General features: G+C 40.1%; 1 protein-coding gene across 1 annotated transcript; it reads left to right on the forward strand.

Moving 5' to 3' along the window:
- Nucleotides 1-617: 617 nt before the first annotated feature.
- Nucleotides 618-15,665, forward strand: wnt10b (wingless-type MMTV integration site family, member 10b). Its single transcript, XM_062054675.1, is given in 5 exon segments — nucleotides 618-654; nucleotides 4,529-4,761; nucleotides 4,763-4,814; nucleotides 13,456-13,898; nucleotides 14,720-15,665. Coding segments are annotated over 5 exon segments (1,266 nt in total). The 3' UTR covers nucleotides 15,221-15,665.
- The last annotated feature ends 522 nt before the right edge of the window (nucleotides 15,666-16,187 follow it).

Raw genomic sequence — 16,187 nt, forward strand, 5'->3', positions numbered from 1 at the left:
TTAATGCGCTTCATAGGGCGCACAATGAATAAGGAAACACAACTGTGCAGAAAAGAGAGCGAGGTGGGGGTAGGGAGGGGGTAATGGGGGCAATCCCTGGTATATTGCCCATATTATTTGCGGAATCTCACGGTCGGCATTCAGTCCACGCTGGGAATGTTTTGCCATCTCCATGCATATATCAGTCTTGCAGGGAATGTGATGTCCTGCTGCAGATGTTACAGCTCAATATGAGACATCTAGAAAAAAATGGCAATTTTAAACCCAGTGGTTGGATTCGCCAACTCCTTAACCGCATCTCCTCCTCTCTTCAACATTAATACATGCTCTCTCTGTGCATGTGCGCAACCGAACTTTGTTTGTATAAATACAGTGTGTCCAATCACATGTTTGATGTGATGGACCTGCAGCAACAAGAGAGGACATTTGGCTTATTGCAGACCTCCCTTGATGCATGCGTGCACTTTGGAGCATCTCTGTAACTTCTTCTTCTTAGTGTGTGACACTTATCTGCCCGATTTGCATACTTCCATATTAGTGGTGACAGTAAAAAAAAAGGAAGTGGGCTTTTGTAAAGAGGATTTAATGACAGTCAGCCTCCATATAGTGCGGCCTATATGAAGGTGCTCAAACGGGGCTTCCTTGAGCAGTCATGTGACACCGAGCAGATTAGCTCCAATCCGGATAAAGGGGGGAGCCTTTTATATACAAATCAACTTCAAATCACTTTTTAAGCCACTTAGATATACACGCCAAGGCAGAATGCTAATGCACTTTTCATTGCTGCAGCTTAGGGAATGGAAGGAGATTAGATGAATTGGTGTCACTATGCTTGCCGTGTTCAGGGGGGGTTAAACTTCATTTTATACCAAAGTGTGCGTTCACGGCTTTTTTTATAGGCTCACTTGTTTTGGTGCGTGTCACCTAGCTGGTACATTCCTGCAGCTGCATGCACCTGCGCTCCTTCTAGATGACAGCTCATTATGCATCGCAGCCAAGTTTGAATGAATCCTATGGAACTTTATTATCCCCCTAATGTATACATTCTCTGAAATAAAGACTTTGGGATGACAAAGTGAAGTTGTCGCTCTGATGGAGGTGGTTGGCGGTATTAGGGGGGGGGGGGCGCATCGGGGTGTATTGTCTGTGAGGAGCCGCTTGCCTGCTGCTGCCTCCCTCTCGTACAGTGGCATATCTAACCCCCTCTCATTCATCCATCTTCTTCACGCTTTCATCAACAAAGTACTCACATGGGTTCGTTCTGGGCCTTAAAAAAGTTGTAATTGATGATTGTCTTCAACATTTTGCAAAAGCAGACGTCAGTGCCTTCGTGAAGCTTGTGCGTAAAAGTTCATCTCCACTTTTACGCGTGGTCCCACAGAAAGGAGAAAAGAGATGGGACGACTCAGAGCAATATACCTCGGTATGAAATATAATATATGCCGTCAGTGTTTGCTTAATTTTGTTTCACTTCTAATTTAGCTCAATTCAAATCAAATCCTTATAATATAAATACATTGCTGGACGTTACCACAATCTATACTGTTCATTTTATACAAGTAGAGCTCCTGACTGTTAACAGTGTGCTTGTATACCAATTTACATAACTCATCATGCAAAAATGAGTAACAGAAGATATTGATGTATCTTATGATTGACTGATTCCAGTTTGACTTACAGTATATACAGTATGTTTCAAAGGTGAATTTTAGCCAGCATTGTTATTGCGGTAAATCTTCTCAATCAAAAATTAACTTGGATATACTTAGAGTAGTCAGTGTACAGTTTGTATTTCAGTGCTTTCAACTGGCGGCCCAGGGGCCAAATCCGGCCAGGGAATGACACCATACCGGCCCCCAAATTCAGTTCAAAACTTGGGAGACACACATTTTGGTAGCAAAATCCTAAAAACACTATAGAATGCTTCTGTTGTCTAGAGGGACTCGGACCACTGTAAACACATTGGCAGAGCCTTGTATTGACATTTTAACTTTGCCAGCAAACATAGAACACTGGGGTCCAAATTCAGGAGACATTCCTCAGGGCACCCCTTTAAGTCCTCTCCTTTTTGGCCCTTACATTTTTTTTGTTATGTGATTTATGTAACTAAGGTGTTGCTGTAGCTTGTTTACTTATGCAGTCTGTAGTTCAACTTCTTTAGTTACACTACCATTGCGGTGTTCCTTAAGGTTCCATTTTAGGTCCTCTCTTTTTCCATCAGTTGGCCCACAGGTCAGTTAAAAAAATTTGTGAGAGACTCAGATTTTTTCAGCAGATTCTTAAAAACACTAGAATGCTGTCAGAGATGATCTTTGCAGAGCGGTCCTGTAACTCTGACAAAATAAATCGGCCCAAATCATGGTTCTCAGAAAATATACAAAATGAGACAATATTGAAAAGAGAAGTCTGGCCCCCAGTCCTTAGCTTCATGGAAATGTGTAGCCCCCAGAACAATTTAGTTGAATATCCCTGCAATAGATTGAGTCAACTGAAAGAGTCAACATACATGAGACATTATAGTCTAGATAGTTGGCACACACAAGTAATAGCGTCTTACAAGTCAAGCATGGTGGTGCGAGGCTGTTGCTGGTGCTGCAGCTGCGGCTCATTGAGGGAAACGTTTGATTCCAACATAATAACAAGCCTGAACACACTTCCAAGATGACAGGTGCCTTGGTGAGGAAGTTAAAGGTGATTGAGTGGCCATGCAGGCAGAACTGCTGTGCACTGACTACTTTTAATTTATGTTTAAGTTCAATTTCTATAGTATTGTCCCTTGAGAAAATATTGCTGAAACCACAGACTGACTGATGTGTATAACAGTGTGACATCATAGCACAAAAACACATCGACAATTAATACATTTTCAAATGGTACATTTTGTATTGTGCAGTGTTTCTATTAGTCCGTCCTTATATATGGCACAGAGAGATTCTTTTGGCACTCTATAACTTCAAAAAAGAAAAAGTTCTATATGGAGAGATTAAGTACAACATACCAGAAATTGATCTCCAGAAGAAAGAAAGGTGTAAAAAAAAGTAATGCGTCCGCATGCTTGCAAACATGAGGCTGACTTATGTCGGCCATGTCAAACAACTTATTTACTGTATATTACATAACTGCAGTGGATACAACCTCTTTTCCACTTTGTATAAAACATATTCAACAAATGAATCCTCACCTTCATGTGGACTCCAACTGCTAATTGATTGATTAAAAAAAAAAAACATTTGCTTCATGACATGATTAATCAACACTCAATCCTGGACAATAGACTGTGTCGGCTCTGTGATGAGGTGGCGACTTGTCCAGAGTGTGTCCCGCCTACGTCCCGAGTGCAGTTGGGATGGGCTCCAGCACCCCCACCACCCCGAAAGGGACAAGCGGTAGGAAATGCATGGATGGATAGACTGAGATCCCCAAGGGATTTTTTTTTCATCACAAAAGCTCAGTAAAAAGGCAAGGGGAAAAAAGAACACTCTTGAAAGCACTAGAAAAGAGGAAAACATAAAATAGAATAAACAACTACTAGTGATAGAATATAATAAATAACCATATAATTAGTAGACTAAATAAAATATATTTTTTAGAATAAATAATACATAAATTATTACTGAGTAAGTTATTTAATCAATGATTGATTATTAGGCTTACCCTGGGTAAATATTGACTCTTGAATTTGTTTCATAAAACACATAGGGCTTACTTAACAAGGTTTTGGGAATTATGTTATATTACATTTAATATTAGATATTAAATTATATTTCATCAACTATTCATTCTTTTTCATTACCAAACATTTGTATAATTAACACCTTTTTTTTCAAAAACTATTAGGTAGTTGTTTTCATATCTAAGATTGTTCGTTACCATAGACAACTGCTGGCATTGTTTGTTACAGAGCTGTGTGCTATAAAAACAAACAAACATAATAAACAGACAATCCAACTTTAATTGTGGCCAATATTTTGCAAACAGCCGCCTGTGGGGCCTCCTCCTCAACCCCCCCCCCCGCTCCTCCTCCTCCTCCTCCTGTAAACTTCAGGGCTCCTCTCGTCCTCTTGTCTTCACTCTCCGCTCCTTTGGCGGTGCATGGATAATAACCCTCTAACATCTTCCAAGGTACAATTCTCCATAGCAGACGGGGACATCTTTACTGGTGTTTTAATGTCACGACGCGACAGAAGAAAATGGAATTATCAAACAAACTCCGCTTGGAAAGTTGCCGATTTGGCGACAGCATTATTATTATTACCTGCGTTAACGTAGTGCACTTGAGCCGTTAAACGTGCAGATTCAAACATAGACGGAAAAAACTGCAAGGCAGATTTTTCATGGATTTTTACTTTTGATTGCATTTTTATCTATTTTATGTAGTAATGTTATTGGGTTACATTTATATTCAATTTACTACTTTATATGTGTTTTGATATACGAGATAGTTCTTCATATAGTAAAACAAAAAAACAAAAATGGCTATAAAAGAAGTGAATTTCTTAACAATTAAAAAAACGTGTTTTTTAATCAGTATCTCTGCACTGCCTCCTGCAGGTGCTGTGTAATGACATCCTCAGCCTGAAGGTGGCAGGAGATCCAGTGCTAACCCCCAACTCCGTGTGCCTGCGCCTGGCAGGCCTCAGCAAGCGTCAGATGAGAATGTGCGTGCGCAGACCTGACGTGACGGCCTCGGCCCTGCAGGGGATCCAGGTGGCCATCCACGAGTGCCAGCATCAGCTCAGGGACCAGCGCTGGAACTGCTCGGTCCCTGGAGACCCTGGGCAGGCTGCTGCATCACAGCGACATCCTCAAGAGGGGTGAGGAAGCCAGGGGTGAGGCGTGCTGAGGGGGAGGGGAGAACTTTGGCGTTAGTGGTAAAACACCTCAATCAATCAATCAATGTTTATTATATAGCCCTAAATCACAAGTGTCTCAAAGGGCTGTACAAGCCACAACGACATCCTCGGTACAGAGCCCACATACGGGCAAGGAAAACTCACCCAGTGGGACGTCAATGTGAATGACTATGAGAAACCTTGGAGAGAACCGCATATGTGGGTAACCCCCCCCCTAGGGGAGACCGAAAGCAATGGACGTCGAGTGGGGTCTGACATAATATTACCTTGATGCAACTCCAGATCCAGAATTTGGATTGATGTTAATATGGACATAACTCAAAGAGTTCTGAACCATCCATCCATTCATTTTCTACCCCATGTCCCTCCAATTCTATTACATTTGGTACGACCCAATAAGTGATTACTTTAAACCAGAATCTTAATCCAGATCCAGTTCATGGATCTCAAAAGACAATTGAAATGTTTTAAATTGGTTTTGGTGGGTCGCTTCTGATGACCAAGAAGTTGACTGAACTAATGAACGTCACCTGAATTCAGATCTGAAAATATAAATCTGGGTCGCTTTTGTGTTTTGTGTAACAAGCCCAACTAAAATAGTTTTTAGTATACTGTAAGATCTGGATTGTTTTGTAAGTCAAACATCATGGATATCATTATGTCCATTGCTGGGTTGCATATGACGTTACGTCATACTTGCCAACCCTCCCGAATTTTCCGGGAGACTCCGAATTTTAGTGCCTCTCCCGAAAATATCCTGGGACAACCATTCTCCCAAAAATCTCCCAATTTCCAGCCAGACAACTATATTGGGGGTGTGCCTTAAAGGCACTGCCTTTAGCGTCGTCTCCTCACCTGAAAAGGAGACTATTATATATGTCTCCGTTATCCATAGGTTTATCTATAACCCATAAAGTAGGCAGGCACGGAGCTATTTCTCAGTGTGTGTTTATTCCAGCCGGCACGTTAATACACTGACACACAACATCCGGATTCCCATCATGCATTGCTTCAAAGCTACGGCAAGTTGTAATATCCACAATTTCCAGCCGGACAAACAATATTGGGGGGTGCCTTAAAGGCACTGCCTTTAGCGTCCTCTCACCTGAAAGGAGACTATTATATATGTCTCTGTTATCCATAGGTTTATCTATAACCCATAACACGGTGGTCGAATGGATATAGTCACTCATGAACGGTCAGAGAAGCTAAGCACAAGGCGGCGCAACGCAGTATTATGGGCCCCTTGCAAGCAGCATTCCGTTCTCATTTGCGGATGTTTTCAACAAATCGTGAAGGATATGTTCCCGGATTCAGAGATCGCTCGCCAGTACTCAAATGGCAGAACAAAGCTACTCAAATAGTGAAAGGTAGGTGTTATTTTATTTTAAGTTAAGCAGCAAGTACAGTAGTTAGTAGAACAACTGTGTTTTTATTACTGTTTACTGTACTATATATATATAAATAGGAAATACTTTAATTTCAGTGAATTCTAGCTATAAGTATACTCGTCCCCCTTAACCCCGCCCCCCGGGCTCGCCCTCCCCCGGTCCAGCCCACCCCCCCAATCTCCCCGAATTCGGAGGTCTCAGGTTGGCAAGTATGCGTTACGTCCGTTTTTCTCTTCATGGCTTAATTCATATGATGGTCAAGCAGCTTGAGCGTGGCGTTTAAACAAGTGAAAGTGAGTGTAGAGTTTGAGCAGAAATACCATATTGATGTTCTGTTGTTGGGTGTTCCAGTCTTTCAAATAGAGAGATAGGAAAGAGCTTTCATAGAATCCCGAAAGAAGTGGTTCATAAAGGTAATAAAGTCAGGGGAAAATGAAAGTGCGTAAAAGAAATGGCTCCCAAAATATCACTTTTATCATCTTGTGGAATACAATCGGACCGCTTGTGTCTGCAGCGATCACTTTGTAAAATGTTTGTTTGCGAAACTTCTGTGATGCAATCGAGTTTGTTCTCTACAATATTAGTAGTGTTTGGTAGCAGATTAATGTTAAACAACAACAACAAGCAATTAAATGTAGAAAAGGACAATAGATCACATTAGTCTGTGTTTGTTTGTGGTTGCTGTGCATAAAGATAACTACAAGACCTGCTTGTGCAAATAAATTAAAGTAATGTAAGTCCTAAGAATAAATATAGTGATATAGTGGTCCAATCCACTGTATTTTCTTTGTTTATTTTAATAACAGAAACTAAAAGCTTATGTTGTTGTGCAGGAAAGCCAAGTGCTTTATTCACACAAATGACCACATTATAGCGTCTTTGGTGCTATTTGTTAGCATCAAGAAAATATCCTTGATAGTATTACTAACTTGATGATAGATCTCTTGTAGGTTAGCAAACATTGCTGAACAGGAACATTATAGCTAAATAATGAGACAAAATATGAACTTCACACCATAAAAACAATTACAGACATGAATTGTAGATGAAACTAATATTTGTAGCAGAAATTAACTGCAAAAAACGTATCCTTTTTCTCATTAGCGTCACAATCACAGCGGCACGGCACTCGTTATGCCAATCAAGTACGATATATTGATGCACGAATAATCCAACGTTGTCTTTCACCAATTAATGCTTAATTTATGGACCCCTCCAGATGTAAAGACATGAGTGTTTCCAATCTTTCTTCTCTAAATCCATGTGTGTCAAATTAAGTTAAAGTTAAAGTTAAAGTACAATGATTGTCAAACACACACTAGGTGTGGTGAAATTTGTCCTCTGCATTTGACCCATCCCCTTGATCACCCCTTGGGAGGTGAGGGGAGCAGTGGGCAGCAGCGTAGCCGCGCCCGGGAATCATTTTGGTGATTTAACCCCCAATTCCAACCCTTGATGCTGAGTGCCAAGCAGGGAGGTAATGGGTCCCATTTTTATAGTCTTTGGTATGTGAGGGTATAGCGGGGCAGTAATGTCTTGGTGACGATGAATAGTTTACATTAAAAAAAATAATTTTTCTTTTGAGTGTATAAATCTACTATATGCCATTTTAGATATTTTTTCATGATTTGCCTCCAAATATTTCAAATACGCCAAAATCTGCACGAATGCAAATAACAGTAGCCTAATGGACACTAGACCATCACCTGAAACCCCGGAAGTCCCTCTAAGTCACCTGATTGCAACCCAGCAATTCTAAAGTATCTTCAGCCCCTCCCTCCCCATGCCTAAAAATTTTCCCAGCCCCCCAATAATTAGATAAGGCAAGGCCATTTATTTATAGAGCACAATTCGTACACAAGGCAAATCAAATTGCTTTGCAGAACATTAAAAGAAGGCACAAATAAAATAATATCATCATAAAAACAATCATTAAAATCATTCAAATACTGTAGATAAAATACTTTTAGTTGTCATATACACAATAAAATAAACGTGTTTTCAGCTTGGATTTGACATTGCCAATGTTGAGGCCTGTCTCACATTTTCAGAAGACTCTTCCAGATTTTAGGATCATAAAACTGAAACTCAGTTTCAGTATGTTTGGTGCAGACTCTGGCACCAGCAGGAGGCCACTCGCTGATGTCTCAGAGGTCGAAATGGTTCATATGGTCCTAACATGTCAGAGATGTACTTTGGCACAAGGGACCATGAAAATACCTGTACACAAGGAGAGCTGGTATAAAGTCTATTCTCTCAGAAACAGCAAGGCAGTGCAGTGACTTAAGCACTGGACTAATTTGGTTGTATTTCCTGGTTCTAGTCAGGACACGAGCAGCAGCATTCTGTAGTACTACCGCTGCTTTAACGACTCGCTGAGAGAGCCCAGTGAGAAGGCCATTACAGTAGTCGAACCTGCTGGAGACAAAGGCATGTTTAGTCTTTCTAAGTTTGCTTTTGACATTATTCCTCTGATTTTGGCAATATTAAGATTAAGATTAAAGTACCAATGATTGTCACACACACACTAGATGTGGCGAAATTTGTCCTCTGCATTTGTCCCATCCCCTTGGGAGCAGTGGGCAGCAGCGGCGCCGCGCCCGGGAATTCATTTTGGTGATTTAACCCCCCAACTCCAACCCTTTTGTTGCTGAGTGCCAAGCAGGGAGGTTATGGTCCCATTTCTATAGTCTTTTTTCAGGTGTTAAAAAGATGTTGATGTTATCGACTTAATTTTGCTGCTGAAGTTCAAGTCTGAGTCCATTATTACCACTAGATTTCTAATTGATATTTCGGTTTCAAATGAGAAGGTCTCAAGTTCTAATTTGATATTTCGGTTTCAATGAGAAGGTCTCAAGGTGACTAATAATAGTTTCTCTTTGCTTCTGTGGGCCAAAGACAATGATTTCAGTTGTGTCTGAGTTTAGCTGAAGAAAATTGTTTTGTATTCACACACTGATCTGTTCGATGCAGTGACAAAGTGAATCAACAGGCCATCAGTGACACTTAGATCTGAGTGTCATATGCATTGTTGTGGAAGAACACATTGAAGCTTCATATTAGCTGACCTAGTGGCAGCACGTACAAGTTCAACAATAGGTTGAAGAAATGACATATAATTACATTACATATAAGTTTGCACAGAACCAGCAAGAATATGTGTAAAATACATTAAAATGAATAATAATAGCCCTCCAAATCAATATTATTTGATTAAAATAATTATAGAGGTGGCAATCAGGATCAAGTTGATGTCAATGATCGTTCATTGTGCAACTTTAAACTATGTTTATGCTTATTAAAAGGGAAGATCAGTAGTAGTTGGTTATTTTAACATCACTTTACAGTTAAGTTAAACATAATGTAGAAAACTCTAGCTAGCATTAACAAGTGAGCAACCTACAATAGAATACATCCATCCATTTTCTATCGCTTGTCCCTCTCGGGGTCGCAGGGGATGCTGGAGCCTATCCCAATATGTCTTTATTAGAGGCACAATAGAGAAATAAAGTTTCACATTACCAAAGTAAACAACAGCAAGCAATAATAAGTATTAATATAAAAAACGTTCAAAATCCAGAATACAGTACTTCAACTTATGAGTTAAATTATTTCTGTGACCAAGCTCATTACTCAAAACAGTTATATCTTAAATCAATTCAAATACTTGCCTGCCCCCCACCCACCGAAAACAGCATGATTTTAACATGTAACATGCCTTTTAAAGAAAGAAAAACTTTTAGATAAGAAAAATTGTATGAAAAACAATACAATATAATGTACTACTAACAACTTTCATGAAGTAAAATAAACATTTTGTACAGGATTTACCTTGGAGAGTGAATTTATATGGTATCTCCTTCCAGCTTCTCCATCAAACACACTATCGACAGCTTTCCCATATTTTCCTAGATAAATGTCTGCCAGTTTGTAATTATCTTAACATTCTTGGCTGGCGTTAAAATCATTCTGCTACTGTATGGTGCAGACGAGCACTGATACGCTGAAATGATTTCACCAAATTTGTGATACGCTCTTCTTTTTTTAATTCAATGGATATCATCCACTTCGTTTCTGCACTTTCCTTCACACTCACTTTCTTCCTTCCCATGTTTGGAAAACAAAGTTATGGCAATCTCTAGCTACAGTATAAGCTAATGCTAGCGTGTAAGCCCGAATGTTTTGGGCGGATCTTACGGGGTTCACTGTGACAATGGCTGCGCCAAATGAAGACGGGAATGCTTGTAACTCAAATCTTTGCTCTCAGTTTATAGCATAACAATTAACCGACAGACAGCTGGTACCTCAAAACACTAGTAAGTCCACGTATCCCTGTATCTAATGCAGGGGTCCCCAAACTATGGCCCGCGGGCCGGTTCTGGTCCGCCAGCGTCCAAAATCAGGCCTGCGGGAAGTCCCAAGTATAAAAAAAAAAAAAAAAAAAAAAATGTTTTTCTGTCTTTTCTTATCCACTTTGTACCGCTTGCTACTCACGGTGTCTCCTAGCTGTTCAGGCAAATCATATTGTCTAAAAATGCATTTTCTCATCGATAACGTGACATCATTGCGCGCACGGAAAGTGTGCTATATATATCTAATATATATATATATACATCTATATATATGTATATATATATATATATATATATATATATATATATATATATATATATATATATATATATATATATATATATATATATATATATATATATATATATATATATAAAAAATATATTATATACATATATATATAATATTATATATATATATATATATATATATATATATATATACAGCCCGGCCCCCGGCCAAATTGTTTTAACCCAATGCGGCCCCCTAGTCAAAAAGTTTGGGGACCCCTGATCTAATGTATGTACAGTACATATAATGTTGAAAAACCAGGCAGGCGCAGTGTACCTTGTCACTGTACACAAATCATAAGTAAAAAAATATCCAGGTGTAAATGTCAACTGTACTTTGTAAATAAGTACTGTACAAATGTGGTTAGCGTCTGAATATACTGGAGCAGCTGTCCATACAGTAGTAATTCACATGTCTTGTATTTTGACACAATATCAGTACAGTGCTGTAGATCTAATCAATTATTGCCAGGCAATAATGGACATCAGTGAACATTAGTTTTTGAATTATGAAACTAAATGTGTTTGGATGTTACATAACTCATTTCCTTTTGGATATATTCACAGGCATCTTTCTTCACGAACAAATGTAGCCCCAGTTTGTAGATTAAATTCCACCTGATGAACTAATTTCAATTAGTTAGTCAAGATTTTAAAGCTTTTTATATGATCTTTAAGCTCAAGGAGAGGAAAGGGCATTGGTCTAACAGAGAAGAAAAACAGGTTGAGCCAACTGGTCCTAAATATGCTCTGAAATAATCATTAATCAATGAAACCGATGTTGGTGCTGTGAAAAATTTCTGCAATGTGAATTTCACACACATTCCTTAGCGCCCTCCTAGGAGCCATGACCCCCTACCTTTCAATCCTAGTGACGTCCTTGGCGAGCATAAGTGTACTTAATTTTCTTGATGGAATTTAGTGCCAACTATCAGAATGAGGTCAAGTTAAATAACATCTGCCCTTCTGTCTGAAATATGGTTGATGAGCAGCTTTAGTGTGGCCCAAAGACCGTTAACAACTTTGGACCATGATCCGTATGCAAAAGCCAGAATTTGGATAGTTTTTGTAACATGGAGATTAATGAAAAACATATTAAATTAAGTACTTCTGATTAAATGTAGTACTTACATTCAGTTTGGCTAAAGAACAAATTGATTAGCATCCGACCAGGATTTGGATCTGGGTTTAGAGTACATATCTGGATAGCTTTAACATTGATATACTGTAATTCCAATGTGTTTTGAAAAAATGTTAGTGTGTAGCTTTGGTATCAACTGAAGATAAACTGATTAACGTTTGATGTCATCTGAATCCAGATCTAGAACATGTATATGGATTGTTTTAGTAATACAGACTTAAGTCGGAAATGTTATGAAATAATTTTGGTGGAATCTGGTGTCACTATTTTCACAACTACCAGAGATCTCAATCCAGATCTGGATCTGGACATAGCTCAGAATATTTCTGAATGCATGTTGATGACATTTTCCATGCAGCTGTGGTATAGCCAAGTGCAAGTGCTTGATTCAAAACAGTTCTTAGTGCATTTGGCTAAGATCTGGTGTCCAGCTTTGGTATGACCTGAATGTTCATTGTTGAGTTGATTATGTTTTAACAATGTTCTGAATCCTGATGTAGAATTAGGGTTTGGATCGTTTTCGTTACACAAATCAAACTAAAAGCGTTTTTTAAAGGTGCCATGTATTATAATGTGGCCAGAAATGGTACTGCAATCACAATCAAAATTCTGTAGTGCATTACACTAATATGATGGTGCTTCGCTCCTAAGCATTCGTTGCACGAACATACTAGTTTTGTTAGACAAGATCATAAACTGTATTGGACAATATAGTTTACATACGAAATGTCCTTTTCCATTTATTACAATTAATAAGAAAACGTAAATGCCTTACTTACCTATCGAGGAAATAAGCAAGTTTGGCATCAGATGAAAAAATCTTCTTTGCCTTCAATCATCTCTATCTTTCAAAGGCATCCCTAATACAAATCATTGTTTTGTTGCTGGCTTTGTCATGAATAAGTTGAGAATCGTAACAACGCCTTTTAGATTTACTAAGGTCTGACATGTTTAGTAACTTTACCAGTGACAGTAGCCAGACGAAGGTGGCTGTGCGTAACTGGCAACCTGGATGTGACACACTCACAGACTTTCTAATTGGTTAAACGGTGGAGGGCGGGGCATCGAAATGAAAACAATAAGAAGATTTCGGGGCTGTAAATCTAATTTTGAAATGAGCATATCCCAGGCTGAACTACTGTTATCAGTTATAGAGGTATTCAAAAAGAACATGATTTATTTATGCCTTTTGACATATCAGAGCCATTTAATGATGACTTGACATTAAATTATTACATATGGCACCTTGAATGAAATTTGCTGTGTTTTGCATTGTATGAACCAAAGACAACGTAATTAATGTCTGCTACTGATCTGGATCTAGAATCGGGATCCATCATTTGATGGCTCAGAGTAGAGGTTGTTTTACACATGGTTATACTCGCTTGGACAGGCCGTTACTTACAGTGTGCATTTGCTTTCTCAAGGTTTCCGTGAGAGTGCCTTCACAATGGCCTTATTATCAGCGGGTGTGGCGCACTCCGTGAGCTCAGCCTGCAGCATCGGCAAGCTGCGAGGATGTGGCTGCGAGGGCAAGCGTCGCCAGGACGATGACAAGCTGCGGTTGAAGCTCACACAGATGCAACTGCAGACGCTGCAGAAGGGTGGACTGGGGATGACTATGGCACGCTCGCTACCCTTAGGTCACCATGATGACCTGCCTGCTGACCTACACTCTGTCCACCACCCTGCGGGGCTCAAGCCTTTTCAGGATGAGCTGACCTCCATGCAAGAGACATGGGAGTGGGGGGGCTGCAACCATGAATTTCGTTTTGGGGACCGTTTCTCCAGGGAGTGGCTGGACTCTCGGGGAGCTTCCAGAGACATCCACGCTCGTATGAGGATACATAACAACCGAGTGGGACGACAGGTGAGCATTTAACGTTTTGAAATGGACATTGTATTGACATAAGTCTTGGGACACATGTTAATCAGTTTAATAATCAATCAAGTCTTCTTTGAATGCTTTAGTGGGAACAGATAACAAAACTAACTAACTGTCAATACTTACTGGTACTCACGTGTTTAAATAAAACATTCATGCTGCAAGTCAAACATATAAGATGGCGTGAGCGACCAAAATAGACTTTTATCTTGTTTCTGCTTGTTTGCTGCTCCTAAATATATAGGATATTTTTCTGGTAATGTGCTGCGTCATCGATGTAGTGCTATTGTGAAATACCATCTCTGTTTGATAGTCCAAACATTTTACTACGATGTCTGTCTTTTGCAGTTTGAAGTGTTCGCAAAACCTTTCACAACTTCTCTCATCTTCTTTGGGCCCTTTTTTCTCTTTCTTCCTCTTCTTTGAGCAATCTTTCTCAGCACTTTGCTGTACCCACACACGCACACAAACACATATGCAGGCCACAATACTTGCAGTCTCGAGAACTTTTTAATCATTAAACTCATTAAACTAAATACAATTTAAAGCTTTTTCTAACCAAATAAGCGATGAATCATTGCAGCCCAACTTGAGGGCGCAGACATCAAACTTCTTTGGACCAACTGACAACACTAATTCCCACCGACACCCTCCAAAATCCAAAGTCTTCACTTTAGCATGAAATCTGTAATAAAACCCTGATCCTGTAGTTATAATGGACAAGTGTCCCAATATTTGTATCCATATGGTGTGCATCATTGTTGAGGGCGACCATCTACGATCTTCTACCATCTTTCTTCCCTCAGATAGTGGCTGACAACGTGAAAAGAAGGTGCAAGTGTCACGGCACATCAGGGAGTTGCCAGTTCAAGACATGTTGGCATATTTCCCCAGAGTTCCGGCTCGTAGGTTCGATCCTCAAGGAAAAGTTCCTGTCGGCCATCTTGATCAACTCCCAGAACAAAAACAACGGCGTTTTCAATACCCGAACAGGGAACGGCGGCCGCAGGAGAATGGGCGAACTGAACAGAGGCCGTCGTCGAAGCGTATCCAGAGAGTTGGTCTACTTTGAGAAGTCTCCCGACTTTTGTGACGGTGACGCGTCCATAGACTCCCTGGGCACGCAGGGACGGATCTGCAACAAAACGGGCCACAGCACGGACAGCTGCGGCTCGCTTTGCTGCGGCCGAGGACACAACATACTGAAACAAACTCACAGCCAACGCTGCAACTGCAGGTTCCACTGGTGCTGCTACGTGCTGTGTGAGGAGTGTCGCATCACGGAATGGATCAGCGTGTGCAAATAAATGACCACGCTGTCCTGTCCTGACTGCACAGACATTTTTGGGGCTCAAAATCTCCTTTAATCCCCTCTGCTGTTTTGCGCCTTATATCTGACAATGTGGGGCCCTTTTCTCTCCTCACTAGTGTCAGGTGTGTATATGCCTTTTATAGCTGCTGTTATTGTCAAAGATTGAAGAGGTGTTGGAGTAGATGCTTTAGTCGCCCAGCAAAATGCTGCCTCCCCTCATTGTACAGTAGCAATGTACTTTAACGCCTACATGTATATATGTAAATCTATTTGTATTAATGCAATTACCGAGTGGCTAAGGGGCTCATTTTAGAAGCATCTTCAACTCTGCTACAATAGTTGTATATATAGCACTTGTGGCTTGGATAGCACTACAAATTGGGACTTGTCTTTTTTTACATAACTAAGTTAGATATTTGCTTCCTTCACAGATTTAGAAGGACATATGCAAAACCTTTGTAACTGGTATACTTCCATTTAAAGACGGGAAATCATCCGTTTTAAATAAATTCTGTGACTGAGCAATTACTCCATGGAAGAGATTGCTTGTGACAACGATGCTGATGTCATGTGTGACTCTTTGCTAAGAAATCTTCACTGTGCTCTCGTGTTTTTTAGTCATGCACTGATGCACGCCTGTCGCTGTGTGAAAGAGGGAGCGCTCAATGCGGCACAGATTTTGGAGGCAAGAGCTTTTTTTTTTTTTTTATAGCTGTGAGAGGGGCTTTTAATGGCTGCAGGGTATATTGTTTCCTTAGAGTATGACTTTTATTACTGAGGAGTCGCATCAGGAAAGCAGAGAGACTTTGCTGCATCAGAGATCATCTGCCCAGAGCTCATAGAAGTCACTGGAACGTGCTGCTCAGGCGCCGTAACCCTGTTTCCTCGGCAATGGACCATGTGCAGTAAGACACGCAGGTACTGACAAAAAGTGCACACATGAATTGTGATCAGCAAAATTC

The sequence above is a fragment of the Entelurus aequoreus genome, linkage group LG07, assembly GCF_033978785.1.
Source record: "Entelurus aequoreus isolate RoL-2023_Sb linkage group LG07, RoL_Eaeq_v1.1, whole genome shotgun sequence".
NCBI lineage: Eukaryota > Metazoa > Chordata > Actinopteri > Syngnathiformes > Syngnathidae > Entelurus > Entelurus aequoreus.